Consider the following 15,850-nt stretch of genomic DNA (forward strand, 5'->3'; position numbering starts at 1 on the left):
AAGACAACACTAAGTCAAAAAAGACGTCGTTTGAGTTAGTGTGGCTAGACGTACAGTTGGAATTCCGAAAGGATCGATTGTCTAATTGGTCTTCCGTGAACACATTGGCATGCCAAGTGGGGATTGCTGTTTGGTTCCGTCAAGGGAAGTAGTAACCGGATTTAAATGTCTCAACGTTTGAGGACATTGGTTCGAGCTAGGCTCTTCTAGAACGCAAAGCTGCCGGAGTTCTAAATCATGAACGTTTCGTAGGTTGTTCGATCGGTAAGGGTTAGTTATAGGACGTTCCATAACTAATTTACACAAGGAAGAGTTGGTATCCGAGGCGTCCTTGGTAGCTATAACTAGCTTATCGAAAAAGAGGAGTTCACCTAATTTCGAGGAACGGGTCAAAGACGGGAAAACCCGTGCTTAAGGCTGAGCTAAGTTTTATTGATTTTCCTTTAAATTATTTTGTTATTTATTTTTATTTCATCTTTTTATTTTTATTTCATCTTTTACTTTTTACTTTTTACGTTTCCTTGTGTTTATTTCTGTGTTTCATATTTTATTTCCCCTAAACGTCATGGGCACGACAAGCGCCTGAACACTAATCTGGTCAAGAAACAAACAATTTTCAGTAATTCCGGTCTCGTAGGATCGACCCTACTCTATATTGCTTTAATTTGCAAACTAGGTGTAGGTTTATATTGGTGGAATCGACAGCCATCAGTTTTGGCGCCGTTCCCGGGGACCGCAACACTTACAATTGTTTAAATCGTCTTCATGACCAGATCTTCATCGAGAGATCTCGAATACGACCGGAGATCGAGAATCGCATGAAACACGACAAAAAGAGACAGAAGCTCTTAAACGTGCAAGTAAAATAGGAGTTGAGCTAGGACAATGAATCCTAGAATCCGACGTTGAAAAGTTGAGCGAAGCAATTTGTGCAGAGGCAATTCGACGTGGGAAACAAGTCGAAGAGGTTGAACTTGAGACCGAACCACTCTTTGAAACAAAAAACAACCTCGGTGAACTAGAAAGAATGGCAAACCGAACCATTCGTCAACTAGTCACTGCTCCCAACGAGTAAACACCGTTATGCATCAACTATCCAACCGGAGGAACCCCTTTTGAATTGAAGTCGAGCTTGATTCACCTTTTGCCCACTTTTCGAGGCTTGAAGAATGAAAATCCACACACTCACTTGAGAGAATTCCACATGGTCTGCTCAAGCATGAAACCCCAGGGAGTACCCGAAGATGAGATCAAACTTCGGGCCTTTCCTTTTTCTTTAGTTGATACAGCAAAAGAATGGTTATTTTACTTACCTCCCGGTTCTATCACAACGTGGGATGACTTATCTCGTGTATTTCTTGACAGATTCTTCTCAGCGTCACGAGCAGCCGAGCTTAGGAGGGACATAGTGGGAATTCGCCAATTGGAGAGTGAATCGCTCTACGACTACTAGGAGCGGTACAAAAAACTGTGTGCAAGTTGTCCTCAACATGGGTTGACCGAACAATCACTTCTTCAATATTTCTACGAGGGTTTGCTCCCTATGGAAATGAAGATGATCGACGCTGCTAGAGGAGGAGCGCTTGTCAATATGACCCCTCAAAGGGCAAGAGAGCTAATATCCACCATGGTGGCAAATTCTCAACAATATCGGCCAAATTCGAAACCGACAAGACGGGTTAATGGGGTAAACGTTTCATCTTTAGAAGATAAATTGGATAAGCTTACGAATGTTGTTCAATCTTTGCTTACAGAAAAGAAGGGTCTAACCCAACTATGTGGAATTTGTACTACGTCTGAACACCCGACGGATTTGTGCCCAATCCTTAACGACAATTCAACGGCACATGTTGATGCTATCGGAGGTTTTCCAGGACCTCCGCAAAGACACTATGATCCTTTCTCCAACACTTACAATCCGGGGTGGAAGGATCATCCCAACCTGAATTACGGAGCTAAGCCCCGATATAATCCACTATACCAACCGAGACCTCTGCAACCACTACCACAACACAAGCCGAGCATATCTCTAGAAGCTATCGTGGAAAGACTTGTTACCGATGCTGCAAAATATCAACAGAGGACAGACGCATCAATACAAGAGTTAACTAATCAAGTTAGTAAACTCTCGATGGCAGTTAATCGCTTAGAGTCTCAAGGTAAACTACCTTCTCAAACAGAGCTGAACCTTCGGCAGAATGTCAGTGCAATAACTCTTCGTAGCAGAAAGGTTCTAGAAACAGTTCCACCCAAAAATCATGAGCAAGAAAAGGAACGGAAAAAGCAGATCTCGGATCCAATAGCAAGGCCAGAATCGAAAGTTCAGAAACCAGTTGTGATGCCACCTCCTTTTCCAGGGAGGCTTGCAAGGGATAAGAAAGAGAAGGAGAAAAAAGATATCCTCAATACATTCAGGAAGGTAGAGGTAAATATCCCTTTACTCAACGCTATCAAACAGATCCCTCGTTATGGAAAATTCCTCAAGGAATTGTGTACTAGCAAAAGGAGGTTAATAGGTAACGAAAGAGTAAATGTAGGAGAAAATGTCTCCGCAGTGCTACAAAAGAAAGTTCCACCCAAATACAAGGACCAAGGTATGTTTGCTATTCCATGTGAGATAGGCAATATAGGCATTAAGAAAGCCATGTGCGATTTAGGGGCTTCCATTAATGTTATGCCTTATTCTATTTATAAACTGATTAACGCGGGTCCTTTAAAAGAGACAGGAGTAATAATTCAGTTGGCGGACAGGACAGTCGTCTATCCTGAAGGGCTGCTTGAAGACGTCCTTGTTAAAGTTAACGAATTAGTTTTCCCTGCAGATTTTTACATTATCGACATGGGGGATGACAATTTGGCTAATTCGTCTGACATAATTCTTGGGAGACCATTCTTGAGTACTGCACGAACGAAAATTGATGTTTGGAATGGGACACTTACCATGGAATTTGACAATGAAATGGTTAAGTTTAATGTTTATGAAGATATGGGACATCCCAATGATAAGTCACAAATCGTGCCTTGCAGGAATGTAGATCTCGATGTTAAGCAAGAGGAATTATTGATGATCCAAAAACCAATACGTGAAGCTGTAATGAAGGCCTCGAAATTAGAGTTAAAACCGTTTCCAGAACGTACAAGAATTCCGACAGAGAATAATACAACCCTGAACGGAGAAGCTCAAAGGCACACCAATCCACTAATGATAGGGGAATTCAGGAAGGGCTTCAAAGATAATGAGCAAGGGTCGAAACTTTTCTGCAACAACATTCAAGTGCACGAGATGAAAAAATTAAGTCTCAATGAGCCAAACGGATAACATTTATGGTTGTCGAGCTAACGACGTTAAACAAAAGCGCTTTTTGGGAGGCAACCCAAATTTATTTTCATTTATTTAATTTTGAGTTTTAGTAAGATTTAGGTTGCAAATAAATAAATTTTTATTTAATCTAGTGAATTTGCTATTTTCGAGAACGTAATGGAGATTTTGCGAAGTCGATAATGATGGTAGCGTGGAGCGCACGCGTGCTAAATGTCGACAATTATTTCCCAACACCGACAACATCGGTTGAAACACATGGGAGCATTCTTAACCTTTCTCTTTGCTTGTTGTTTGAGTTACTAAACTTTATTGCATATAACACATGCTTGAGGACAAGCATTGATTAAGTAGGGGGGTTGGATTGATATGTTAATTTTTGCTGCATGTCTTTCTCTTTTGCATGTCTTCAATCTTACGATGAATTCTTTCGACAATTTATTCAACATTTGAGCCTTAAAACCTCATACTTAGTCAATTTAAGCAATTGGGCAAATTTTGAATTAAATGTTTAAGTATATAGATTGGTCGACATTTAGGTTTTAAAATTGGTATATGTAGCTAGAATTTTTTCGCATGAATTGATTGATTGAATAAAATATGTTTGCTTGTGCATAAATAAATTAATAAAGGTTCAGGCTATGAATGAAGTTTCAAAAACGTGACCGAATTGAGTAACCGGGGCAGGGTGCTTGGGTTGTCATCTTGTCTCGCGTAAAAAGGTTCGAGTGACAAGTCGATAACTTACAAACATTCCGCTAGCTGAACACCCCATAAAATAAAAAAAGAGAGAAAAAATAATACATAACAAATAAAGACTGTTTGAACTGAGTAACCGGGATAGGGTGCTTGGGTTGTCATCCTAGTTCGCGTAAAAAGGTTTGATCTTGTCTATTAATTTTCTGATGCATAGTTAATTAATAATGCCGTGCAAATTATGGGATTCAATCTCAATTTAGCGAAATTGTTTAGTTGACATATTTCAATTTTATGACACTTGTTGATTAAAATGTATATTTTGAACATTTATTTCTTTTTGTCTATGTTGTTTGCATTGATTGAGGATATGGAAAAGGGGCTCGATTTTTAATAAATTGTGGAATTAATTCTAATGTTTGAAAGAACAACATGCTTGAGGGCAAGCATGAGCTAAGTAGGGGGGATTTGATAAACATGTCAAATTGCATATTTTTTATGCTTAATTTGGTTTATTGATGAACTGAATCCTGCTAATTAAGTGTTTTTATGATTTAATTCTTGTCAGGGATGCAATTGATCAAAAGCAAGCTGAAAAGGGGCCAAATTAGAAGAAAATTATTGGAATGGGCCCAAGCGAAAAGATGGAGCAAGCCAAGGACTAGTCATAAATTTGACTTTGTAAAAAGCCAAAAATAGGAAATTCTATTTTAAGTTTATTTTAATTTTATTTATTTTTAATTATTATTATTTTAGATTTTATATTAATTTTCTTAAGCTATTTTTAGTAAACCCTATCTATATAAATAGGGGGTTTTAGTTCTTAGGAAATCATCCATTAATCAATTATCTTTACATTCCTATTTCATTTTGGAATTCCATTATCCACTTTGTTTTCTTTTTCTTAATTCAATTGAGCATTAGATTATTTTGTCTTCTTTTTACAAAATTTGTCTAATTCCCTTTGCAATTTTTCCTATCCATTTCCACTACCTTTTTCATATAATTTCTATCATTTCCATAACCTTCAAGCATGATTAAATTCATGCCACACTAAACCCCTTTCAGCTTTAAGCCGGTGTTGACCCCGTAAAAAACCCGTGAGTTACGAACCCGAGCTATTTAACTCCCAACTTTCGATATTTATTATTTCTCCGGATTAAGAGTATGACTTCGTCAACTCACAAAGTCAAGACAACACTAAGTCAAAAAAGACGTCGTTTGAGTTAGTGTGGCTAGACGTACAGTTGGAATTCCGAAAGGATTGATTGTCTAATTGGTCTTCCGTGAACATATTGGCGTGCCAAGTGGGGATTGCTGTTTGGTTCCGTCAAGGGAAGTAGTAACCGGATTTAAATGTCTCAACGTTTGAGGACATTGGTTCGAGCTAGGCTCTTCTAGAACGCAAAGCTGCCGGAGTTTTAAATCACGAATGTTTTGTAGGTTGTTCGATCGGTAAGGGTTAGTTATAGGACGTTCCATAACTAATTTACACAAGGAAGAGTTGGTGTCCGAGGCGTCCTTGGTAGCTATAACTAGCTTATCGAAAAAGAGGAGTTCACCTAATTTCGAGGAACGGGTCAAAGACGGGAAAACCCGTGCTTAAGGCTGAGCTAAGTTTTATTGATTTTCCTTTAAATTATTTTGTTATTTATTTTATTTCATCTTTTATTTTTATTTCATCTTTTACTTTTTACTTTTTACGTTTCCTTGTGTTTATTTCGTGTTTCATATTTTATTTCCCCTAAACGTCAGTAGTACGACAACCGCCTGAACACTAATCTGTCAAGAAACAAATAATTTTCAGTAATTCCATCTACGTGGGATCGACCCTACTCCCTATACTGCTTTAATTTGCAAACTAGGTGTAGGTTTATATTGGTGGAATCGACAGCCATCATACTTCTCTTTTGATCGCTGATTTAGCATCCAGCAACGATCTTGATCTCAAATGTGGTGATATTAATCTTTTTATGTTGGCATGTACCTAGGATGTCTAGTTGATAATTATTTTGTGGATCGATTGTAAATGAAGTTATAAGTGTAATGTTGGTTGGAGTGTATAAATGTATGTTTGTGTTTGAAGCTATAATTTGGCATGTTGTTTTGAACCAACGCTTGTTATGTGTATGTGAAAATAAGTTGATGTTTTAGGTAGATATGAGATAAGTCAAATTGATAGATTTTGGCATGTTTAAAATTTTGATTTAAATGATGCATTGATGATATGTTTTGATGATATAAATGTGGTACCAACAAAGGTACATTGGTTAGGCATATTAGGTGATGAATTTGGTGTATTTTGGGCATGTTTAATCGTGTTTTGAATAGGTTAAACGATTGGTAATTGAGTTGCTTAGTGTCCAAGTAAATATGAAATGGTAAACTTGTGGTTTAAGGCACATTTTAGGTCTACACAGCCAGACATACAGGCGTGTGACTTGGCCGTGTGAGACACACGGCTAGCACACGGGCGTGCAAGGCCATTTCGAGGGTTACACGGCCTGGCACACAGGCGTATGGCTTGGCCGTGTAACCTAAGTTAGTGAGTTACACTGGCACGGACACGGGCTGAGACACGACCGTGTGTCCTTACTTCGAATGCCCACACGGCCAAACACATGGACGTGTGACCTCAGCATGTAACAGCCTAATTTCCAGTGATGTCGGAACAGTGATTCGAGATCACTAAATTCGACAAATGAGTAGGAAATATTATTAATTTAGTGAGTATAAGTTAAATGTGAAGTTAGGAAAAATTTTGAAGTAGTGAATAATGTACTAAAATATATATATATATTAAAATAATTAGAATCGAAAATGAGGTATCGAGACCTCGAGAATTTTAAATCGAGCCATAAATATTTTTATAAATATTTATGGAGTGTTAATAAGTTAGTATTAAAGCTTCACAAGAAATTTTAAAGATCTTGATAGCTAATTGAACAAAAAGGACTAAATTGTATTAAATGCAAAATTGTGGGAAATGATTAAATAGCTTAAATGATAAAAGAAAGAGGGTTTAAAAGGCAAATAGACCCAAGGTCTATTTGGGCTGGACAAAGAGCATGAAATCAAGCAAGAAAATAAGGGAATTAAGGGCAAAATTGCAAAATTGCAAAATTTACTTAATAAAGCTAGGACTAAAGTGGAATTATCTAAATTTCTCTTTATTTTTCTGCATTCTCATCAGCAAAAACACCATGAAAGAGTTCTCTTAAGCTGGTTTTTCATATTTTTACTGCAAGTAAGTTCAATTCTTGATTATTTCTTGAAATTTTTGTGTTTTTGTGACTTTTACAACTAGGTCCACTTGTTGAATTCATTAGTTCTTGATTCTATGAAAGAAATTGAAAGTTTCTATGAATATGTGCTAAAAGTAAAATTTTATGGGAAATTTTGAAAAAAATGTTAGAAATGACCAATTTGCATGAAATGGATTATTTTATTATTAAAAATTACAAAATTGAATGAAATTATTAATTTAGCTCAAGATCAGGGAAAAACATGTTTTAAGGATTAAATTGAAAAGTGTTGAAATTATGGAAAATTCTGATATTTTATAGAATTCATGGGTTGTTATCAAATTGTTTGAGAATAACGGCTGGAAATAAGGATTAAATTGCAAGAATTTTATTTTATTTTAACCTAAGGATGAAATTGTCATTAATTAAAAGTTTAGGAGTAAAATGATAATTTTATTTATAGCATTAGTTGAATGTATTATAACATGAAATAAATGAAAACGACGATCAAATTTCTTTATAAAGATTTGGATGACTCAAGTACGAGACGTGAACGTGAAAAAGAAAAGATATCGGATTAATGAAATATCTGATAAATGAATCGGTAACTCCGGTAATCCTCCGTAACTCTATTCCGGTGACGGATTCGGGTTAGGGGCGTTACACAGCAGTTGAATTTTTCCAACTTTTTCCTAAAATTGTCAAATGTTCCCGATTTAGTACCGAAACATTTTTAAAGTGATTTTTAGGCCTCGAAGGCTTGAATGAGGGACGTTAAGAATTGGGTCTAAAGGTGCCATAGTTGAGTCAAATTGAGTTTGGATTTGGATGCTGATATATTTGTTTTTGTTTTATAGTGTGAAAATTGAATTTTAATGTGAAATTGAAATGTGTAATATTGATGCATTCTAATTGTTTTAATTTTGTAGCTAACGTCGTATCGGAATACTCGACTAAAAAGGGGAAGGATAAAATCAACGTATAATAGCTCAAAATCCACAGTTTGTATTTCTATAATCTGATCCTAGTTATTAATTGTTGTATTTTGATTTAATGCATATGGTAAGTGGTTGAGGTGAGTATTTTGACACTTTGGTATTAAATTGAAATTATAGTTGATTGAAATGGATTGAATTGGTATATATATTATGAATGTATTGATTATTTGAATTGAAATGAATATATGTGTAAACGTGATAATGTGCAAATATGATAATTGGATATTAATTGTATCGAGCTTAGTCGGATATAGATGGTATGTCATAGGATAGGAAGAGTTCAGGGATTACTTCGACCTCGAGTTGATGAGGCACTGGGTACCAATTTGCTTCGATTTAACTGATGAGACACTGGGTATCAATTTATATAGCGCTGGGCGCAATTATTACTTCGAATTTATCCGATGAGGCACTAGGTGCCGAACTGGTGTATTGGTTGGATTTGTGTATCCGTCCGAGTCCAAATTTTATTAATAGGGGTAATCAAATAATAAAGTTCTGTAATCGATATTGACTGATATTGTATGTGAATTGAAAATGAGATAGTGATTTGAAATATATATAATAAAAAAAAAAGAGATTTGTTGTGATTAAATGAGATACATGAGTTATGTACTCATAAATTGAATATTGAATAGATAATGTATTGTATAAACAAATGTGGTTTAATATGCGAAAACTATTTATATAGCAAGTTTGTGAATTGAGACATTTGTTAAACAAATGAAATATGACAGCATGTATAAATTGAATATAGTATGAAATGATATACTATTATGTATGAATTCAAAAGGTTGGCATATGGTAGTTGTGATCTTAGACATTAATATGTGTTTATAATTCAATTTGCATTTTGTATTCTCTTATCTTTAAATGTTAGGATTATAGAAATATCACTAAGTTTTATTCAGCGTATGGTTTTGTTTTTCCCGTACGTAGGTTAGTTACTTCTCTTTTGATCTCTAATTTAGCATCCAGCAACGATCCCGATCTCAAATATGGTGATGTTGATCTTTTTATGTTGGCATGTACCTAGGATGTCTAGTTGATAGTTATTTTGTGGATCGATTGTAAATGAAGTTATAAGTGTAATGTTGGTTGGAGTATATAAACGTATATTTGTGTTTGAAGCCATAATTCGGCATGTTGTTTTGAACCAATGCTTTTTATGTGTATGTGAAAATAAGTTGATGTTTTAGGTAGATATGAGATAGGTCAAATTGATGGATTTTGGCATGTTTAATATTTTGATTTGAATGATGCATTGATGATATATTTTGATGATATAGATGTGGTACCAACGATGGTACATTGGTTAGACATATTAGGTGATGAATTTGGTGTATTTTGGGCATGTTTAATCGTGTTTTGAATAGGTTAAACGATTGGTAATTGAGTTGCTTAGTGTCTAAGTAAATATGAAATGGTAAACTTGTGGTTTAAGGCACATTTTAGGTACACACGGCCAGACACACGAGCATGTGACTTGGCCATGTGAGACACATGCCTACCACACGGGCGTGCAAGGCCATTTCGAGGGTTATACGGCTTGGCACACAAGCGTGTAGCTTGGCCGTGTGACCAAAGTCAGTAAGTTACATGGGCACGGACACGGGCTAGGACATGGTTGTGTGTCCCTACTTCGAATGCCCACATGGCCAGACACACAGACGTGTGACCCCTGCAGTTGAATTTTTCTAACTTTTCCTAAAATTTTTAAATGTTCTCAATTTAGTCCCAAAACATTTTTAAATTGATTTTTAGGCCTTGAAGGCTTGACTGAGGGACGTTATGCATGTTAATGATGAATTATATTATGATTTTTGAAATGTTTTGAAATGAATGAATTAGATTATGGTTACTCGATAATGCTCTGAAACCCTATTTCGGTGACGAATACGGGTTAGGAGTGTTATAATAATATAATTTTTTTAGTTCCATAACTACCAAGTGAGTAATTTTATTTATTGTAAAATATCACACCAACAAATTTAATAGAAAAAAAAGTAATGCTAACAATTTTACATAAATTTTAAAATATAAAAGGTAGAAGCACTAAATTTCTAAAAATAAAATAAATAGATAAAATTCTAAATTTGTGAAGAGGCATAAACCATACGTCATATTTTAACCTAATAATAACAACTTTTATTTGGCTGATCGGCCTTTGAAACTAGAGGTACGTAGGCAAAATATTATTTGGGTTTCAAATAATATTGTATTGGTTAAAATAAGTTATAAGCATGTGAAGTTTCCACAAATTTAAATTTTAATCATTATATTTTATTTTATTTTAGAAATTTAATCTCTACTTTTTAAATTTTAAAATTTAGGTTCAATTATTAATATTATTAATTTTTGGGTTAAATTTATTGGTTGGTTGATGTAACTAAAAATGGCGTTAATATATAATGATATTAAATAATTATTTATTATATGGTCAATTTTCATTTTTACTTCATCTACATTTGGATCTAAACACACATCTTATGTTGATTTTAATTTCACCGCTAAAATATTCAATCTCATTTCTACAATAATTAATCTCATTACTACCGATATTTTTAACTTCACTTAAAATAAATACATCAAAATCTGTATTTATTCGATAACAATTTACTGAATAGTGAAAACTTTATTTGAATCATATTTAAGTAACCTATCAACATGTAATATTTTATAGAATTTCAATCTTAATTCTTGATCTTCATAAAATCATGTTTTTCAAATTTGATTTGTGTTTTGAATTTTTTTTCAAAAGAGAGAGAAAAATGAGGTTAATTATAATATAGGGACAATTTTTATGTTTGGTCGACATCAAGGGTAAAGTTAGAAATTTTTTTAGAATGAGTCGAAATTAAATTATAATTTTTACGATAGTAAAAATATAATTTCATCATTTTAATAACTTATATATTTATAATTTTAAAAGATTAAATTAAATTTTATTATTTTTAGAATGTGAGAGTACAATTTTACGTTTACTAAATAAATAAAAAATTTATTTTAAGGGGAATTCGGGCTATTGCGAACTCACTAGCTACGTCCCTAGTTTGCATGGCTTTGAAAAGTCTGATTGAGGAGCCATTTTCTCTCTCCCTCTTGCGATTATTGCGAATGGAGCCAACCAAAATAATAAGGTGAGGTAAAAGTATTATAGATTTATGTAATGAGAGTAGATTGTATTTTAATTTTTAAATGAGTAAATTAATTTTTATATATTAGATTAAATAGTAGATTTATTTTTTTGTTAAAAATTTTATTTATTTATACTATTAAAAACTAGTGTAGTTGATAAAATAATCAAATAATAACATATAACATGCCACACGTACCTTATGTTGATGTACAGTAAGTGGATATAAATAAAAATTTTAATAAAAATAACTAATTTACTCTTTAATTTAATATATTTTATTTTTAAATATAAAGAACAAATTGCAAATTTACTCCTACTACAAAACCTTTTATCACACTTTCAATTGTAGGTGATGGTGATGGACTCATGGTTTTTGAGCAAGATACAGATGAGGAAGTTAGTGCCAAAGACTATAAAGTCCACTCAATTTAGGGCCACTAGTACCATCTTAAATAAAGAATGGTCAACAATGGCGGGTTTTACGCTTCATTGATTTCACATTAATCCCAAAAGATTCCTTTTATCACACTTTCATTTGTAGGTTACGGTGATGGACTTATGGTTTTTGAGCAAAATACAGATGAGGAAGTTAGTGCCAAAGACTACAAAGTCCACTCAATTTGGGGCAACTAGTGCTATTTTAAATAAAGAATGGTCAACAATGGTGGGTTTCAAGCTTCATTGATTTCACATTAATCCCAAAAGATTCCTTTTATCACACTTTCATTTGTAGGTGATGGTCATGGACTTACGGTTTTTGAGCAAGATATAGATGAGGAAGTTAGTGCCAAAGACTATAAAGTCTACTCAATTTGGGGCCACTAGTGCATTTCACATTAATCCCAAAAGATTTCTTTAAAGAAAACTTAATTATTGGTACTTAAAATATATTTCCTTTTTCATTTTAATGTTTAAACTTTTTTTATTAGGGTCAATCGAAAATCTTTTAAAGGAATTAAAATTGAATTATAATTTTGAGATATTAAAATATAGATTTTATCATGTGTTATTCATAATTTTGTTATTTTTGAAAGGATTAAACATAATTTTACTCTATATTAACTTATAATTTGATTATCTTTAAGGAATATAACTACAATTTCTCATTCGGGTGAAGGGAGGGTATGGCCCTTGCTTGTTCCCCTTGTATTCGTCCTTGACAACTGATATTTAAACTATTTTTTCCTCAAGTTGGTAACAATTAGTTAAAAAAAAAGGGGCGGCTTAACTCAAAAATTGATATATAAACTATGTCATTTTTCTCATTTTGGTATCTAAACATTTTCTTTTATCATAAGTGGCACTTAAACTAATTTTCCTCAAATTGATACCTTTGTCATTAGTCAAACCGGCAAATATATTTAAAAAAAGCAATTAAATATTGTCATATAAAAAATATTATTTCTTTATATATATTTAAAAATTACTAAAAATTCAAAAAAAATTGTAGAAAATAGAGACAATTAATTGGTTCAACAAGTTTTTTTAGCTTGGTCTAATTGATTTGTATTGGTTTGCAAGTCAACCAGTTCAACCGCTATCTCTAAACCAATTGTCACTCCAACCGATTGATTTGGTTTATTTTTTAAAACACTGATTTTGATCGATGAAATAACTTTTTTTGATCCTATCAAGTTGAACAAGTAAGCGATGAAGTTCAAAAACAAAATTAATTGTTAGCGTTTCAGCCTTATGTGGGTAAATTTTGAACATTATTGACATTGCTAGACATCATAAAGGAGTAATGAAGAAAAATAGAAAAAAAAATAAAGAGAGAGAAATAATATAAAGAAAAATAAAAGAATTAAAAATATTTTTAAAATTTATATGACATGACAATCTATTATTAGTAGAAATTTTTTAATAAATATAATATTTTGTTGTGAGATGAGTAACGAAAAATGTGATAAAAGAACATAATTTAAATATCAATTGGTGGGATAAATAAAAAGAAAATAAATTAGATGCAGGCAAAATGAGACCTTTGTTGTAAATAACATAATTCTGATTTTTAAAATTATTAGTTTACTTTATATAGTATTTTATGTATGTTATAATTGCAAATACAATATAATTATAAAATAAATAGATGTGTCATATAATTGCAATTTAATGTTTTTTTAATAATGCAACTTTAAAGTATGGCTGGTAAAATGTCTGGTCTAGAACAGTCCACCTTTTTCCCTTTTCTCAAAACAACGCGTTTTGAGGGTCATGACGAAGGATTAGACCTATCGATGAATTTGAATGTGAGACACCCCATTCGATTAGTTTGATTTAATTTGATAAAAAAATTCACCCAAGCTTCATCTGATCTGAACTAAATAAAATGATTTTTTAAGTTTTATTTAATATAAAAACAAATATATTTAAAATATTTTTATTTAAACCATAATATGGGCTTTTTTTAATTAATAAAAAATAATTAATTACGAAAATAATTATGGACTTAAATATTGTACGAAAATAGTTTATTTTCTATAGTGCTTGTTGGTATCGTCATTCTCGTTGACGACACACTAAATTTTTTTTTTGTGTCACCATTATTTCTCGCAGCACTAATATATATATATATTAGTGCTGCCAGGTTGTGTAGCAGCATCAATATCAATATTTGTATCAATACCAAGTAGAATGTATCGATATCTTTGATGTATTTTTTAGGCTTTTCTAGAAAAGTGATCCTATAACTTTAAAAAATAATAAAAATAACCCAACTTCAAAATTAATTATGAGAATGATCTAAAATCTACCGTGTACATGGGTGACGCCACTTTCCAAGGCGATCCCACCCTAAACTTTCATCCAATCATTAATCAATCATTCAGTTAATGATTACATTTAATATATATATTAGTGCCGCTACTTTCCCAAGCGGCACTCGCTTGTATTTTTCAAAATGCCTATATTTTCACAAGTATTCTCGGAGTACAAGGAAAACAAAAAAAAAATATTTTGGTGACAATATTGACTTGAGCCTGAAAATTTGGGGGCGTAATATATTATATATTTTTATGATAGTAAAAATACAATTTTACTATTTTTATAGTCTATATCTTTATAATTTTTAAAGGATTAAATCAAATTTTTATATTTTTGGGGACAAAGTACAATTTTACCATTACTAATTTAAAATTTATAAATTATAAAGGGCCTATATAGAAAATTCTATTTTAATCTATCGTAAAAATATACAATTTAATTCTACCCCAAAAAAAATTTATTGGCTCATACACTCTCGCCAATCGGAATATTTTTTTATATTTTTCCCTTCTACTTCAGGGATACTCGTGAAAATACAAGTATTTCAAAAAAACACATACGAGTGTCACTTGAAAAAGTGGAGGCATCAATTTTTTTTTAATGTAATCATTAACTGAATGAATGACTAATGATTGGATGAAAGTATAGGGTGGTGCCGCCTTGGGAAGTGGCGACACCCACATACACTGTAGATTTCAAGTTATTCTCATAATTAATCTTGAAGTTGGGTCATTTTCATAGTTTTTTAAAATTATAGGGTAACTTTCTTAAAAAAGCCCATTTTTTAGCTTTATTATGGATTTTAGTAATAGTGATCCAATTTTTTCCCTAATCATCTTGCTTTTCACTATTGGATTTCCATGATCATTTTCCCCAATGCTTCCTCATCCGCATCAATTTCGTTGCTGCATTGGATCCAGGTATTCATTTTAGATAATGGATGACAAAAAAAAATTGATATTGATACTAGACAATAGCGAAGTTGATGCGAATGAGGCAGCATCGGGGAAGATGATCATGGAAATCAAATGGTGGAAAGCAAGTCAGGAGCTTCGTCGTCGAGTGAAGAAGTATGAGGGCAAAGAAGAAGAAGTGCCATCACCATTACTGAAATCCATGATAAAGCTGAAAAATGTATCAAAAGTATCAACACCTTTTATAAGGTATCAATACATTGACCTAAGTATCGATACCTTCTGCCTGGTATCGATAACCATTTGAGCTTGACGCCGATGTCACCACACAACCTAGCGGCTCCAAAAAAAATAAATACTGGTGTCGCCAGAAACAGTGACAACATAAAAAAAGTTATTATTTTTTAGGTTGTCACCAATGGGAATGGCAACACTGGTGAGAACTATTAAAAATGAATCATTCTTGTACAAGATTTTGATCTTAGGTCATTTTCGTAATTAATTATTATTTTGGTTAGTTTTGAAAAAAAAGCCTAACTTGGACAGTAAATGCTTGGATTTTTTTTAATTGAGCTTTAGTCATGTTAGACTTATGTTATAGCAACTCGATTTTTATCGGAATTGAAAGATTTAGTTTTGAAGTTGAATTTTTTGAATCAAGTTAATTTAGAAATTTTAATGGAGCGTTTAAGAGACGAACATAAAATTATAGAATTGAATTATTAAGTGATTAATTAGATAAGTTAATATAGTAGGAGAATTAAATTGTTAGGTGA

At 32.7% G+C, this 15,850-nt stretch overlaps 1 protein-coding gene across 1 annotated transcript; it reads left to right on the forward strand.

Moving 5' to 3' along the window:
- Window positions 1-1,549: 1,549 nt before the first annotated feature.
- Window positions 1,550-3,319, forward strand: LOC108481786 (uncharacterized). The gene has a single exon (XM_053028761.1). It carries the CDS (start codon window positions 1,550-1,552, stop codon window positions 3,317-3,319), a length of 1,770 nt encoding a protein of 589 aa, XP_052884721.1.
- The last annotated feature ends 12,531 nt before the right edge of the window (window positions 3,320-15,850 follow it).

Source organism: Gossypium arboreum, chromosome 1 (genome assembly GCF_025698485.1).
Source record: "Gossypium arboreum isolate Shixiya-1 chromosome 1, ASM2569848v2, whole genome shotgun sequence".
Lineage (NCBI taxonomy): Eukaryota > Viridiplantae > Streptophyta > Magnoliopsida > Malvales > Malvaceae > Gossypium > Gossypium arboreum.